This window comes from Suillus paluster (assembly GCF_016628075.1).
Source record: "Suillus paluster strain FC165 chromosome Unknown EDB91scaffold_14, whole genome shotgun sequence".
Taxonomy (NCBI): domain Eukaryota; kingdom Fungi; phylum Basidiomycota; class Agaricomycetes; order Boletales; family Suillaceae; genus Suillus; species Suillus paluster.
The window spans coordinates 628,511-642,164 of record NW_024537574.1 but is presented as its reverse complement, the minus strand read 5'-3'; the positions used below and the strand labels follow the sequence as shown (position 1 = coordinate 642,164).

Below are 13,654 nucleotides of genomic sequence, written 5' to 3'. Positions count from 1 at the left end.
CCACCGCTACTAGTACTCAGTATGCTGAATTGTTGCACTTCTTTGGCCCTCCCTCGTGGTCCTTGCTTTGCCCTCGAGCATGATGGTACCTCTCCAGCCCAGATCTGTGGTGGGTCCTTCCTCGTGGTCCTGGTCCTTACCTCCTCCCTCTTGTACTCCCTTCCTGAGCCGAGTCACCCTCAAACAACCTTGTGCTATCCCTCTGTCACATTCTGCCTTCTTGTTGCTCTCCTTTGTTATATTACATATGTATACCCCTTGTTTAATTAAAAAATTAGATTTTATTCATAAATTTCTGAGTGTACAAGCTTAAGAACATGGCAGCTTTTGTCCAAAGCAGACCAGCATTTTGCAAAACTTTATCATTTTCGGGTCGGTTACTTGATGAGGCCATCGGAATACACCACTTCGGAATGACGATCAGCTGTGTGATGGGAGTCACGCCCAGTGACTCCAAACGCGAAGTTTGGTGCAAACTCCCAAAGCAGCTAGGGGAGTCTGAAAATCTGAGCACAGTATAAAATCCATCACCCTTTCCGTCTTCGGTACCAACCTCTTCTCTCTTCTCTGTGATTGTTCAGGAAGGGTTGTTACTCGTTATCGCATCATCATGTCAAAAGTTTATGTTGGGTACGTTGACTCTGCTACGTTGATGTTGCGTCGAACTTGTCTCTTTACTGATATCGGCATATCAATCAGCAATCTGAGTTGGAACACGACAGATGACTCCTTGCATGCGGTCAGTTGTCCTTCATCAGTAATCCGATCAAGTGTCTGAGACTGACATCCATCTTACAGGCGTTCTCGGAATTTGGCAATGTCACAGATGTACGCGATCTATTTGAGGCGATCTCCCATCGTGGTCAAAGATAGACATCAACGATGGCAGATCGCCGCTTTTCTTTGTCTTTTTCTGATTGATTCTACTGTATGCATTCCTGCTCCTTGCACGTTTGCGCTTTTAGTCCATCGTAATGAAGGATCGTGAAACCGGTCGCTCTCGTGGTTTCGCTTTCGTCACTTTCAGCTCCCCCGGAGAGGCAGAAGCAGCCATCGCTGGATTGCACGAACAGGACCTGGACGGTCGCCGGGTCAAGGTTAACATGGCCAATGAGAGACCCAGTGGTGGAGGCGGTCGTGGTGGAGGCGGATATGGCGGAGGCGGATATGGAGGTGGTGGTGGTGGTGGTAGCTGGTGATGAAAACTCCCGAAGAATGCACCGCCAGTCTCTCAGGAGTAGATGGAATACGTTCGCAGCGGAGATAACACTCACGAGCATTACCAAGGCATGCATAGTAGTAGTGAATTAGGTTTGCTGTAATAACATCTAGTGTTCACGACTGCATTTGTGATGGTAGTAGTTGGTCTTGAAAATCAGGAGTAAGTCATGCAGTTCGGAGTCAGGGTTCTGCCAGTAGCTAGTTCAATCCGAAGCACTTGGCGCAAGTTGGTAAAGAGAAGACACGGTCTTATCAAAGTATTATCGAAATTGAATTGAGAGAGCAGGGCGTAGGCAGAACAAATGGAAAGAGAAAGGCCTTAGGCTGTTATCTGAAATGTTTGTGAGGGATATACATCATTTCACTGTAACTGTAATTATAAGTAAAGCGTGGTGAATCTGTATCGGCCTGGCGCTGCCCTGGTACTTACTACCGTCATCAAAGTCACGTGTACCATAGATAGCAAACATCATGATACACGTCTGAATCGCGTCGAGACTCAGTTCGTTGCACGATATATCAATATTCATAAGTACTGTCGCGCAACCACGATCTATGTAACGACAAGTGCATTTGCTCGGCAAATCGGCGGCCGGAACCTGTACCGTTCGATTGTCCTAGATCTAGAGTGCATACCCTGACGTCCAGCTGGACACCTCGATAACTATGATGTATTTCGACTGATACGGGCATGACGGCTTCATCTGAGTCTCCGTCAACCGTACCTGTGCGTCTTCACACATCTGCTATGATCGTTGTGTCCGACGAAGGTGATGCGTCCTGGCTTGTAGTACATAATCTACAGTTCTTAGAAGGAATGACTGTCTTCTTTCTATTGGGTTTGACTACGAGAGACTAGCAAGTCTCGTCAAATGGTAGTCCCCCTAGCTAGACCAATTGTTCCTTCGTATTAAGGTCAAATAGCCACCCACTCCACTCACTGGCAAAACGCGAAGTTTGGTGCAAACTCAGAAACCACGTTGTCATGCCCCAAAGCAGCTAGGGGAGTCTGAAAATCTGAGCACACCCGTATAAAATCCATCACCTATTCCGTCTTTGGTTCCAACCCCTTCTCTCTAAACTCTGATAGTTCAGGAAGGGTATTACTCGTCATCTCACATCATCATGTCAAAAGTTTATGTTGGGTACGTTACGTTGATTTTGTCTGATAGGAGTGACTTGACTGATGAGTCGATCAGCGGTCTGAGTTGGAACACGACAGACGACTCCTTGCATGCGGTCAGTCCTGCATCAATAGTCCGATCAAGTGTCTGAGACTGACATCCACATCATCAGGCATTCTCGGAATTTGGCAATATTACCGATGTACGCGATCTATTTGAGGCGATCTCCCATCGACGATGGCAGATCGCCGCTTTTTCTTTTTCTTTATCTGACTGATTTTACTATATGCACTCCTGCTCCTTGCACGTCAATCTTAACGTTGCTTCACTTAGTCCATCGTGATGAAGGACCGTGAAACTGGTCGCTCTCGTGGTTTCGCTTTCGTCACCTTCAGCACAGCCGATGAAGCAGAAGCAGCCATCAGTGGACTGAACGAACAGGAGCTGGACGGTCGCCGGATCAGGGTTAACTTGGCCAACGAGAGACCCGGTGGTGGAGGCGGTGGTTTCGGTGGTGGAGGAGGCGGTCGCGGTGGAGGCGGATATGGTGGAGGCGGAGGAGGCGGATATGGCGGAGGCGGTGGATACAACGGTGGCGGCGGCGGCGGCGGTCGTTGGTGAGGAGAACTCCTGAAGAATGCATCAGCCTCTCAGGAGCAATATGGATTACGTTCCCTGCACAGACAACACTCATGAGCATTACCAATGTCAAGCTAGTACGAGTTGTAGTGAATTTAGGTTTACTGTAATAACATCTAGTGTTCGCGACTGCATTCGTGATGGGCTTCTTGCTTCAGGTCATCAGAAAGCTCGAGATGACGTTATAAATTGACGCGAACAATACAACTTGTGACCTGGGGAACCAATTGCATCATCCGGGGATAATAGTTTGTAAACCGAACCTGGTTAGTAGCTCTGAAGCACGAGCGGTCGATAAAGAGAAGAGACGGTCTTATCAGAGTTTTGTCGGAATTGATCGAGAACACTAGGCAAGAAGAAATCGGAAGGGAAAGTTAGGGTGTTAACTTTGGAAGAAGGTCGAGATCCGGTACTCATCAGAAACCACAGTGCATATTCGCTATGTTAATGTATCTCAATTTGCTGCATTTCGCTGTTATACCCGCGTCTCCTGCGACAAACATCCCTTTACCCGTCAGTGACGAGTATCAAGGATACACATGACTCACCGTAAAGCGGAATGACGTATGATGTAAATCTATCCGCGCATGCAAGTCCCGTCACGAGGTACACAAGTACCACAGAAGTCCCACTCCAAACGCGAAGTCAAACTCAAAACCCACGACGTGTCCAAAAGCAGCTAGAACCTAGCTAGGGGAGTCTGAAAATCTGAGCTCCCCAGTATAAAATCCATCGCGCATGCCTTTTCGGTACCAACCCCTTCTCTCCAAGCTCTGATAGTTCAGGAAGGGTATTACTTGTCATCGCACATCATCATGGCAACAAAACTTTATGTTGGGTACGTTGATGCTGCTTTGATCTTGTAGGAGCGACTCGACTGATGAGTCGGCATATCGATCAGCGGTCTGAGTTGGAACACGACAGACGACTCCTTGCATGCGGTCAGTTATCCTTCATCAGTAATCCGATTAAGTGTCTGAGACTGTCATCCATCTTACAGGCGTTCTCGGAATTTGGCAGTGTCACAGATGTACGCGATCTATTTGAGGCGATCTTCCATCGTTATCATCGATGGCAGATCGCCGCTTCTTTCTTTGTCTGATTGATTTTATTATATGCGCTCCTGCTCCTTGCACGTTTGCGCTTCACTTAGTCCATCGTGATGAAGGACCGTGAAACCGATCGCTCTCGTGGTTTCGGTTTCGTCACCTTCAGCAGCGCCGAAGAGGCAGATGCAGCCATCGCTGGACTGCACGAACAGGAGCTGGACGGTCGCCGGATCAAGGTTAACCTGGCAAATGCTAGACCCAGTGGTGGAGGCGGCGGCGGTTACGGCGGGGGTGGAGGCGGATACAGAGGTGGTGGTGGAGGCGGGTATGGCGGCAGAGGTGGAGGCGGAGGCGGGTATGGCGGCGGCGGCGGATACAACGGCGGTGGAGGTGGTGGAAGTTGGTGATGAGAAAGCCAGAAGAATGCACCACCAGTCTCATGAGTAGATGGATGACGTTCGATGCAGAGACAACACACAAGCGATATTTACCAAGGATAGGCTAGCACGAGTCATACCCGACGTGGCGCATTTAGGTTTGCTGTAATAACATAGTGTTCGCGAGGCAATCGTGATGCTTCTTGCTTCAGTATTCGGAAGCTCGAGATGACACTATAAATGACACATACAACTTGTGATCTGGGGGATCAATTCTATAGATATCACCTGGAGACCAACCTGGTTTGGTAGTGAAAATCGGGGGTACCGCACCCACCTGACTGCAAGCCACGCGACTCGAAGTTAGGGTTCTGCTAGTTCAATTCGAAGCACGAGCGGTCGATAAAGAGAAGAGCCGGTCTTATCAGAGGTTTGTCGAAATTAATTGAAAGAGCACCTAGGCAGAACCAATCGAAAAGGGAAAGGTAGGGTGTTAACTTCGGAAGAAGGTCGCAGATCTGATACTCATCAGATAAGAAACCATGCATCTTGCTATGAATGTATCTCAATCTGCTGTGATATCCGCATCTTCTGAGATAAATAAATCACTTCGCTCGTCAGCAACGATCCCCGTTGAGACCTATCTTTCATGAGCGCCACGTATATCTATGATGGATATACATCAACTCGCTGTAAAGCGTAATGACGGTGGCGCCACCGCATGTAAGTTTTGTCAAATGACCACGGAAGTTCCGGGAGGTGCAAAGAGAATTCGGGCAACTCCAATTGCGAAGTTCGGCGCTCAAACTCAAAAGTCACGTTGACATGTCCCAAAGCAGCTAGGGGAGTCTGAAAATCAGAGCGCCCCCGTATAAAGTCCATCGCCCATTCCGTCTTCGATATCAACCCCTTCTCTCTGAATAGTTCAGGAAGGGTATTACCCGTCATCGCTCAGCATCATGTCGGCAAAAGTTTATGTTGGGTACGTTAATACTGCGTCGATCTTGTTTAGGAGCAATTTTACTGATGTCCGGCATATCGATCAGGAATCTGAGTTGGAACACAACAGATGAGTCGTTAAGACACGTCAGTTGTCCTATACTAAGAGTCTGATCGAGTGACTGATATCCATCATACAGGCATTCTCGGAATTTGGCAATGTCCTCGATGTGCGCGATCTATTTGATAGGCGATCTCCCATCGTGGTCAGATATAGACATCGATGATGGCAGATCGCCGGCTTTGTTTTCTTTATCTGATCGATTTTATTATGTTCCTTGCACGTTTGCGCTTTACTTAGGCCATCGTCATGAAGGACCGTGAAACCGGTCGCTCTCGTGGTTTTGGTTTCGTTACCTTCGGTGCCGGCGAAGAGGCAGATGGAGCCATCAATGGAATGAACGAACAGGAGCTGGACGGTCGCCGGCTCAGGGTTAACCTGGCCAACGCTAGACCAAGTGGTGGAAGCGGCGGCGGCGGTTACGGCGGTGGTGGAGGTGGTTACGGCGGCGGTGGAGGCGGCTACGGCGGCGGTGGTCAAGGCGGCTATGGCGGCGGCGGCTACCAGGGCGGCGGCGGCGGCTACCAGGGTGGCGGCGGATACGGCGGCGGCGGCTACTGAGCGGTTACGGTTTCAAAGATGGTCGGTCTCGCAATTCTGTATGATGTCCAAAGGTCGTGTTCCCTCGCGTCAAGCTACGATATTTCCGCATGCATTACAGTATCTTGTTGATCATAACGCAACTTAAATACTTGGTCGAAATTTGTATCAAATTACATGTCCTCGAGATTGTTTTCGATTTACGAAGCAAAACTTGAAGTTGGATGGAATATCGTCTGTAACGCAATGATCAGCACTAAGTAGTACATACTAGCGTTGACGTTGAGTAGATCAACAACCTCGAGGCCCAAGTCTGTAGGTTTGATTCTGAAAAGAACGAACCTACACAGTATTAAGACTCTCGTTGTGACACAACCTTCTCAGTGTAGTCCATGAACGAGCAAAGAACATATAAAAACGCGTCGTCTCTCAAAGCGCACCAACTCGTAATGGAAAGAAATTATAATTCGTTTCCCGTACCAAGGGTTGGTCCCTGGATCATCGCCGCCCGGTGCCACCCCGAGCCTGGGCAACGCTAGTGGCCTTTAAGACATTTCCGCCGGTCTTCTGCTCTTTGCTTTTTTTACAACCCAGTGTTGAAGCAAGTCATCTGAAACCGGGGCTCGGTACATTCGAGTGGTTTTGCCTTGTAGAAAGCTTTGATCTATGGCAGCTGTCAAAGAAGCGGCCGACCCCCGAGCTTGCTTTGTCTTGATGAACGCCCAAGCGATGGCCGACATGGTAAGTGGACCTCAATTGCTCTTGTAAAATGCGATGCTTTGGTGGTGGAAAGACCTTGGTAGATTCAAAAGCTGTGCTGACACGGTCCACAGAGCAAACAAATCCACAACAGTGTGGACCCACAAGGACCAACTAAAATGGGATCCACTCATTTTCCCGCCCTTCATCTAAGACGCGACCTTCCTCCTCCTTTTCCTCTTAACCACAACATCCATTCCTTGAGGAACTTTCATCCCCGAAATCTCAAACTATACGCTTTATACTACGCTCTTGACCCCTGGTCACCGTTATACGCAATGACGGGCCCAGTCAGATCATCAACCACAGCAAAATCTCGCGCAAACGTTAAGCCACCTCGCCCACCCAATGCCTGGATCTTGTATCGCTCTGATAAGGTCAAGTTCCTAGCCCAAAACCAACCTGAAGGGCAGCGCAGAGCACAAGCAGATGTCTCAAAGCTCGTTGCGGAAATGTGGCGAAATGAGAAACGTGAGGTGAAGCTCGAGTACGAGCGTCTTGCAGATGGGAAGAAGGTCGACCATCAGGTACAATACCCTAGTTATCGCTTTCAGCCGATGAAGAAAGAGGAGAAGGAACGCATCAAGGAAGCGAAGCGACAGGAGAAGGAACGCGCTCGCGCCCAGAAGAAAGAGAAAGGTCGCTCTCGCACTAACGCGGTTGCCGGTCCTTCCCAGGTGCCCCCTCCACCAATGCCTCCCGTGGCCTACGCCCCCCCACCCTACCACCTCCCTGGTGGAATCCCAGTCCCTATGCACATGCCTCCTACCGCATACATGCCATGGAACCCAGAAGTTCGGTATGGATTCGCGGGTCCATCGCCACCGTTGTCCGCTGCGTCGTCACCAAATGACACGTCTGAATCTGAATCTCCATCTTCTGATGAGATCCTCCTGCAACAGGAAGCAGTTCCTTCCACACGTGCCACTCCCATTCCAGATGCGCAATCACAGCAGCCTCCTAGTGGTTTTGTCTTGCCACCCCCATTCCTCCAGTCATACCCCCAACCTCCGCAAAACGCGCAGCCCATGCTTGCCCAGCAATACCAGGCTGCCCAAGCTCAATGGCACCCTCCGCAAGACTACATTCTCCCACAAGCGTCTGGCTCAGGAGCAGCGCAACAGCCAGCTCCCGAATGGAATGACTTTGGCTCATTACAGGAGCCGTTTGACTTCAGTCAACAGGTACGCCACTTGTCGTCATTATTTTCGCCGTCACTAATTTATCCATACGCCACTCAGGAATTATTGGATCTTGACATACCATTGAGTGCAATGGATGATCTCACCGTTGAAGGGCTCCAGGCAATGTTGTCATCTACGGGCCAGAACGGCGTGTTCAACCTAGACAACATCAACCCTGCAGACCTCATTGCTCATCCCCAGGGCGAGCTCGAAATTGATATGGCTCAGCAACCTGATCAACAGTCGCTGGATCTAGCACAGTTTTACGGCAATTTCGACGTCAATGCGGCACTTGGGTCTGCAATCCAGGAAAACTACCCCGACACCATGGATCCCTTAGACATTGTCATTGACAGAAGCACCACCTCGTACAACGATTTGGCATCGTTGTTCCAACCGCCCAGTAACCCTGAGCTACAGGCTTACACAGCAGCACAACAGCGCCAGCCGAGTTTATTCACTCGGGATCTATTGCAGTACATCAACCTTGACGCGGCTGAGGGTGGACTGCAGGACGCTCCAGCTCCGCAGGTGCGCCAGCCTCCCCCTCCGCCCCCCCAATCCATCCAGACCCACATCTTCACACAGATGACGAATACCCCCGTTGCTGCGCAATCTGGCTATGTTCCCCCCACCGGTGCCGTTCATTCATCGACCCGTCGGGTTGCGGCTAGCTGGAAGCCGTCATTTGCAATCCCCGATGATTCTCCTATTGAACACGTCCAGAACCCATGGAGCGTTTCCTCTTTTCAATGAACGCCCCCCTCAATCGCTGCCTACTCTGGGCTTTGCGCTCAACGAATCCAAAAACAACCCCCCCTCCCGTCTTCAACTGTGTTGTGAATCTTGCTTTCCTGTGCTATAGATTGCCCGACTGGATCGCTTTGTTCCTTGTTATGTTCCCTTTTGTTCTGTATCATCTCTTCTGGGGCGCATCCTCTAGGGTCATGCACATGCTGCTCCCATAATTTCCGAATCACTGCACCCACGAAATCTTTGTTGTCTCACTTCCCCGCGCTTGCACCGCTTTTACCAACAGATCATCTCGTCACTGCGGCATCCTCCGCTGCATCATTCGAAGATCTACCCATGTGATATCCCAAGCGCTCTAATCACGCACTCTTATCACGCGCGCATACCCGCCCATACATATCATCTATTCCGCGTCTATCTACCATCCATCTCATGACTTTTTCGCATTGCTGACACTTGCTCGCATTGATCAATGACTATCTCTATATCTTCACTCAGTCATATCATACCATATTCTGGTTCTGATTTCAAGTGCTCGGTTGCTTATATTCATATAGTACCCTCTTCTTTCTTGGGCCAACTACGAATCAATGAAAATGGCAATACTTATTCTTTCGCCGCCTTGTACTTTTTCTTGCAATTGCATGTATATTATCATCAGTTATCGATATCATAAGGTCCAGCGACTAGACTCATCCATGTACATACATACGATCGCAATACAATTGTGGTATAAATAAACTTGAACATTCTTCGCTGGCTGGGCCCTGTTCTTCAGACGAGTAAACTCCGTAATGAAACCCTCGTGTGGTGTCTTTTTTAGGGAGACAATAAGGTTCGAAGGTATGAAAATCGACGGCAGAATACACGGCGCTATTGTTCCGCTGGCTGTGTGGTTGTTGGTCCGTATTTAATCCAGGGGCGAGGAAATGGTGTGCCTCGTCGAAGTGATTTTCTGGGTTTTTGCGTAGAGGCTTCGAAAGGACAATGAGATATGTGGTGTCTTGGAGACTCGGATATTGCTAGGGATGGAGAGCGGGTGGAGAAATACAAGGAACATCGGATAAAAAAGCGTTCGGTCCTTCGTTGCGGTAAGTACTAACTTGAAGGTCTGGTGTCGGATTGCGATCACGCGGAATTGTAACGTTACAAGCTATGTACAGGTCGTGGGCCCATGGATATGTAATCGTGATGAAACTGCTAGGTAATCATACAAAATACTATGCACTGCAGGCTATCGAGTATATGTTCAACACATAATGTTTGCAAATGGCGACTGACCCTCCAAAAATAATGTCCATCCATTAAATCTCTCCGGCAGCGCAAAGAATGGGCCACAGTTGTACAATTTTTGGGGAGGAATTCCCATCTCAATGCACAATGCCTCTGTTTCTGCGAAGCGTTCTGCAGCTAAAGTGAAGTCACCACGCGCAAAGGCAATCTCGCCCAGTCCACGGGTGCTCATTGACTTGGACATCGGGTCGCCTTGTATATTGCAACCTTCAATTGTGGCGGTGAAATGCGACTCGGCCCTGTCGTGCTCGCCTGCGGTGAGCTCGATGTATGCAGAGCCATAAGATCTGTGGAGAAATGAGAATGCACTGTGCAGGGTAAGCGATTCGTGTGATCCAGAGGCTTTGTGAATGAGCTCCCTCGCAAGGTCATGATTCCCCTGATTGCTCGCCGCAACACCTTTCAAGACTGTGTACCAAAGGACCTGTCCAGGATTGTGTCCCTCAAACATCACTACAATTGTCTGTAGGATATCCATGGCGTCGGATAACCTGCCTTCCAAAAATGCAACTTCTGCAAGAATCCGAAGTGCATCCAGGCGGTCATTACTATCTGCGCACTGCGGGAGAATGTCTTCTAACTGCATCTTGACCTGGACGATGTCCCCCCCGTAATACAATTTGGCAGCCTGGTGCGAAATCTTGGACGGCAAGCCCCAGGTATGATCTTCCAAGGAGTTCAAAAATAATTCGTCCGCAGATGCTGTGAATGCCCATAACCGGGCGAGATCCAGGACATACCAAATTTGGGCTTTCATTGTTGTGCTGAGATATTCCCACGACTCAGAGTGTTGGAAGTCCTGTAGGATCTGTTGGGATTGAGTGTAGCGACCTTGACATCTGTATATGTCTGCATATTTGGTAACACAGATTGCCACATTCTCGTGGTCGTCGGCGATGAGATAGAGAGCCTGAGCAGCATGCAAGGCCTTTATGACTTCAGTGTATTGAAAAAGGACGTCGAAGAGCCAGGCGAGACACTGGAGGCAATGTGCTTTTAGCGTCCACGTGGAGGAGTTCTCGACGATATTGAAAGTAGCGGGGGCCAGGGTAGTTGGGCGGGGAAGATGGCACTGCAAGCAATACAAAAATTTCCAGCAAGTGTGATAAGTCACTTCAGGGATGTGGGCGAGGTCGAAGGCAATTACATGCTCAATGTTTAGGTGATCCGAGATAATGATATCAGCATCAGCATCTTGTTCTTTTGAACACCGTTGGACAGTGTTATAATAGAAGTCGCATATCTCTTGCAAACAAGTGGGGTCTGGTGGTGGCAACGAATCTCGCACATAATGCCGAACAGGCGCGAGCATCTTCATGAAGTTGTCTTGACGGTAAACGAGAGATTGCCTGCACAGGACATCACATACATGATCAATTTGCAGGAGCGACGGCAATAAGTCGCTAGCCAGGGTGTCATTGAGACCCTGGGGCAAGAAAGCAATGACGGTCAGAGCATGAAGACCATCCTCGCCGAGATCCTGGATCGATGGCGAGCTGAGCGACAGCTGCATGGTGTCTGACAAGCTTTGGAGCTTTCCCTTGCCAGGGTCGAGAACCTTGCTGCCTTTTTTGCCCCATCTCTTCAGCAATGTCGCTGGAGACCAGCCATTTTGCTGCGCGGCATTTGCGAGAAGGTTGATGGAAAGGGGGTGAAATTCCAATTCCCCGAGCAGGTTCTTTATGTCTTCCTCGGCATCGCTGCGACTAGCGTGGTGATATATCTGAAAGAACACTGCCTGAGCGGAGCTCAAGTCCAGTGGCGGAATATCCTTCGTTATCCATAGCACGTTTGGTGCATTCCTTCTACTACGCGACGTGACGATCAGAATGACGCCAGGGATGTCTGCAATTTCGGCAATGGCAGGTGGTATTTCTCCGAGCGCCGACGATCCGCTGGCCTCCTCGAAAGTCTCGGCATTATCAAGGACAACGAGGGCACTGGCGGAACGAAGAAATGTTGATATTTGACGCACAGGATCAGCGCCTGCAAACTCTATGCCAAGGGCTCCCGAAAAACGAGCCATAAAAGTTTCAAAAGTGATGGTCGACGGATCCAAGCCATCGTAGGTCACGAAGAAGCGCCTATCAGTAAATTTCTCTGTGATAAGTGACTCGTGCAGGATAGCTTTGGCAAGGGAACTCTTCCCCATGCCTCCCGGACCGATCAACGCGATATGCTCATTATTGACGACGAGGTTTGTCAACTCTGCCACGAGATCCTGACGCCCATAAAACATGGAAGGTCGTGGTGGCGGCACCGGTGGGCAATACCTGATTGCGTTTGAAAGACATGCCGTCGCCCGACCAAAAGACAACTTACGTTACAACATTGATATCCGCAGCTTTGCCCTTGAGTTCTGATGTCATCTTCTTCATAATCTTCATATCGAACGCGATTCCAGCGATTGCTTCAGTCTTGAGACGTGATTCAGGAGGAAAAGTTCGGGTGAAGTTACAGGTACGTACATTGAAAAGTGCGAGGAAGCGATCCAAGTCTTTTTCCCATCCAACAATCCGGTCGTGATCAATTGTGACAGAGAAGAGTCTGCTCCAAAACCCTTGCTCCTTCTTTGAGGCTATTTCACTATTGATGCGGTTCACAGATCTACACGGTGGTCATCAGTTTCTAGGGACGGTGAAATTGCATTGGCTCACATGTTAAGGTCCGACAAGGCATCCCCAAGGGATCCTCGCAGATCGTCTTCGGTAGCATCCTTGGTTGCCCTTTCCAGGACTTTCCTGATAGTTTCACACTTGTTGACTATCGCCAGGAAATCGGACTTATTCTTAATCACTGACTATACAGACTTAGGGATCCTTTCATGAAACTTCCAAGGATTCCGCGAACGTACCTGCGCAAGAACGAAGATGTTTGCAATCGTTCCGAGAATCCCTTTCGCGAGGGCGATAGGAACAAGGTCTTTCGTAACATTGATGGCAGATATAGTGATGCCTAGCAGTTGAGTCACGTAGTCGTCCTGGGACTCCTTGGCCTCAGAGGAGGGTTGCTTAGCATTTGGATTGTGTTGTTTCAGATGTAAATACACACATGATCCCTCGATATGAGCCTTCTTGCCTTTGGTTTTTTAGAGCTTATAGCTTTGGGGTTGGCATTGGATAACATCGCCGGAGTCCGTATGGAAGAGCGTTACAGTGATCGAATGCGCGCCTCCGCCTGCTTTAAGCCACTAGAGGGTGAGAAAATGGACAGCATACCAGCGTCTATCATGCTGTAGTTTCCAGGGGCAAAGAACTCCAGAGTCCAGAGTCCAGGCTGCCATCGTCACGTCATGTGAAACGCGCATGTCCACATCGCCAGCGCGCCTTCTGGAGTCTGGTGGATGGCATGTACTCAATGTTAACCTTCCGACTTGAAGACGCCTTGGAAGATGAATTCCCAACAATACAGACTAGTGGTGGCTGGGTCCAGTTCAGAACCACGGTTCGAACCTGAACCTTTATGAACTCGACCGTTCGAGTTCGGTTCAAAGTCTAGCGATGAGAGGCTTAGAGGGAGCGAGAACGGTGAGCTGATAAGAGAATATATATCTCAGTCTCGGGAAACGGACTCGGTAATAACTATAGTAGTACCTGATAAGAGAATATATCTAAGTATCTGTTAGTTCTAGTTGTAACGTAAAGCGGGAACTTCG

General features: G+C 49.3%; 6 protein-coding genes across 6 annotated transcripts; 5 read left to right on the top strand and 1 right to left on the bottom strand.

Annotated features, from left to right (window-relative positions):
- Window positions 1–702: 702 nt before the first annotated feature.
- EDB91DRAFT_1121359 (uncharacterized protein) lies at window positions 703–1,341 on the top strand. Its single transcript, XM_041318224.1, has 3 exons — window positions 703–739; window positions 799–828; window positions 966–1,341. Exon 3 carries the CDS (start codon window positions 975–977, stop codon window positions 1,197–1,199), a length of 225 nt encoding a protein of 74 aa, XP_041179480.1. The 5' UTR covers window positions 703–739; window positions 799–828; window positions 966–974; the 3' UTR covers window positions 1,200–1,341.
- Window positions 1,342–2,225: 884 nt separating this feature from the next.
- Window positions 2,226–2,966, top strand: EDB91DRAFT_1345777 (RNP-1 like RNA-binding protein; the record flags this gene model as incomplete). The annotated part of the gene is made up of 4 exons (XM_041325860.1): window positions 2,226–2,366; window positions 2,421–2,460; window positions 2,518–2,547; window positions 2,679–2,966. The coding sequence occupies exons 1-4, from the start codon at window positions 2,347–2,349 to the stop codon at window positions 2,964–2,966; spliced, it is 378 nt and encodes a 125-aa protein (XP_041179479.1). The 5' UTR covers window positions 2,226–2,346.
- An 826-nt stretch (window positions 2,967–3,792) lies between these two features.
- EDB91DRAFT_1345776 (glycine-rich RNA binding protein) lies at window positions 3,793–4,657 on the top strand. Its single transcript, XM_041325859.1, has 4 exons — window positions 3,793–3,822; window positions 3,886–3,925; window positions 3,985–4,014; window positions 4,138–4,657. The coding sequence occupies exons 1-4, from the start codon at window positions 3,800–3,802 to the stop codon at window positions 4,438–4,440; spliced, it is 396 nt and encodes a 131-aa protein (XP_041179478.1). The 5' UTR covers window positions 3,793–3,799; the 3' UTR covers window positions 4,441–4,657.
- Window positions 4,658–5,266: 609 nt separating this feature from the next.
- On the top strand, window positions 5,267–6,280 carry EDB91DRAFT_152188 (uncharacterized protein). Its single transcript, XM_041326249.1, has 5 exons — window positions 5,267–5,392; window positions 5,457–5,496; window positions 5,550–5,615; window positions 5,711–5,876; window positions 5,978–6,280. Exons 1-5 carry the CDS (start codon window positions 5,370–5,372, stop codon window positions 6,073–6,075), a joined length of 393 nt encoding a protein of 130 aa, XP_041179477.1. The 5' UTR covers window positions 5,267–5,369; the 3' UTR covers window positions 6,076–6,280.
- Window positions 6,281–6,676: 396 nt separating this feature from the next.
- Window positions 6,677–8,709, top strand: EDB91DRAFT_1246401 (uncharacterized protein; the record flags this gene model as incomplete). Its single annotated transcript, XM_041322657.1, has 3 exons — window positions 6,677–6,751; window positions 6,844–7,953; window positions 8,011–8,709. 3 exons carry the CDS (start codon window positions 6,677–6,679, stop codon window positions 8,707–8,709), a joined length of 1,884 nt encoding a protein of 627 aa, XP_041179476.1.
- Window positions 8,710–9,655: 946 nt separating this feature from the next.
- Window positions 9,656–13,614, bottom strand: EDB91DRAFT_152092 (uncharacterized protein). Its single transcript, XM_041326248.1, has 6 exons — window positions 13,051–13,614; window positions 12,854–12,994; window positions 12,657–12,799; window positions 12,468–12,606; window positions 12,322–12,416; window positions 9,656–12,272 (listed from the first exon to the last, which is right to left on the bottom strand). The coding sequence occupies exons 1-6, from the start codon at window positions 13,123–13,125 to the stop codon at window positions 9,956–9,958; spliced, it is 2,910 nt and encodes a 969-aa protein (XP_041179475.1). The 5' UTR covers window positions 13,126–13,614; the 3' UTR covers window positions 9,656–9,955.
- Window positions 13,615–13,654: the final 40 nt, after the last annotated feature.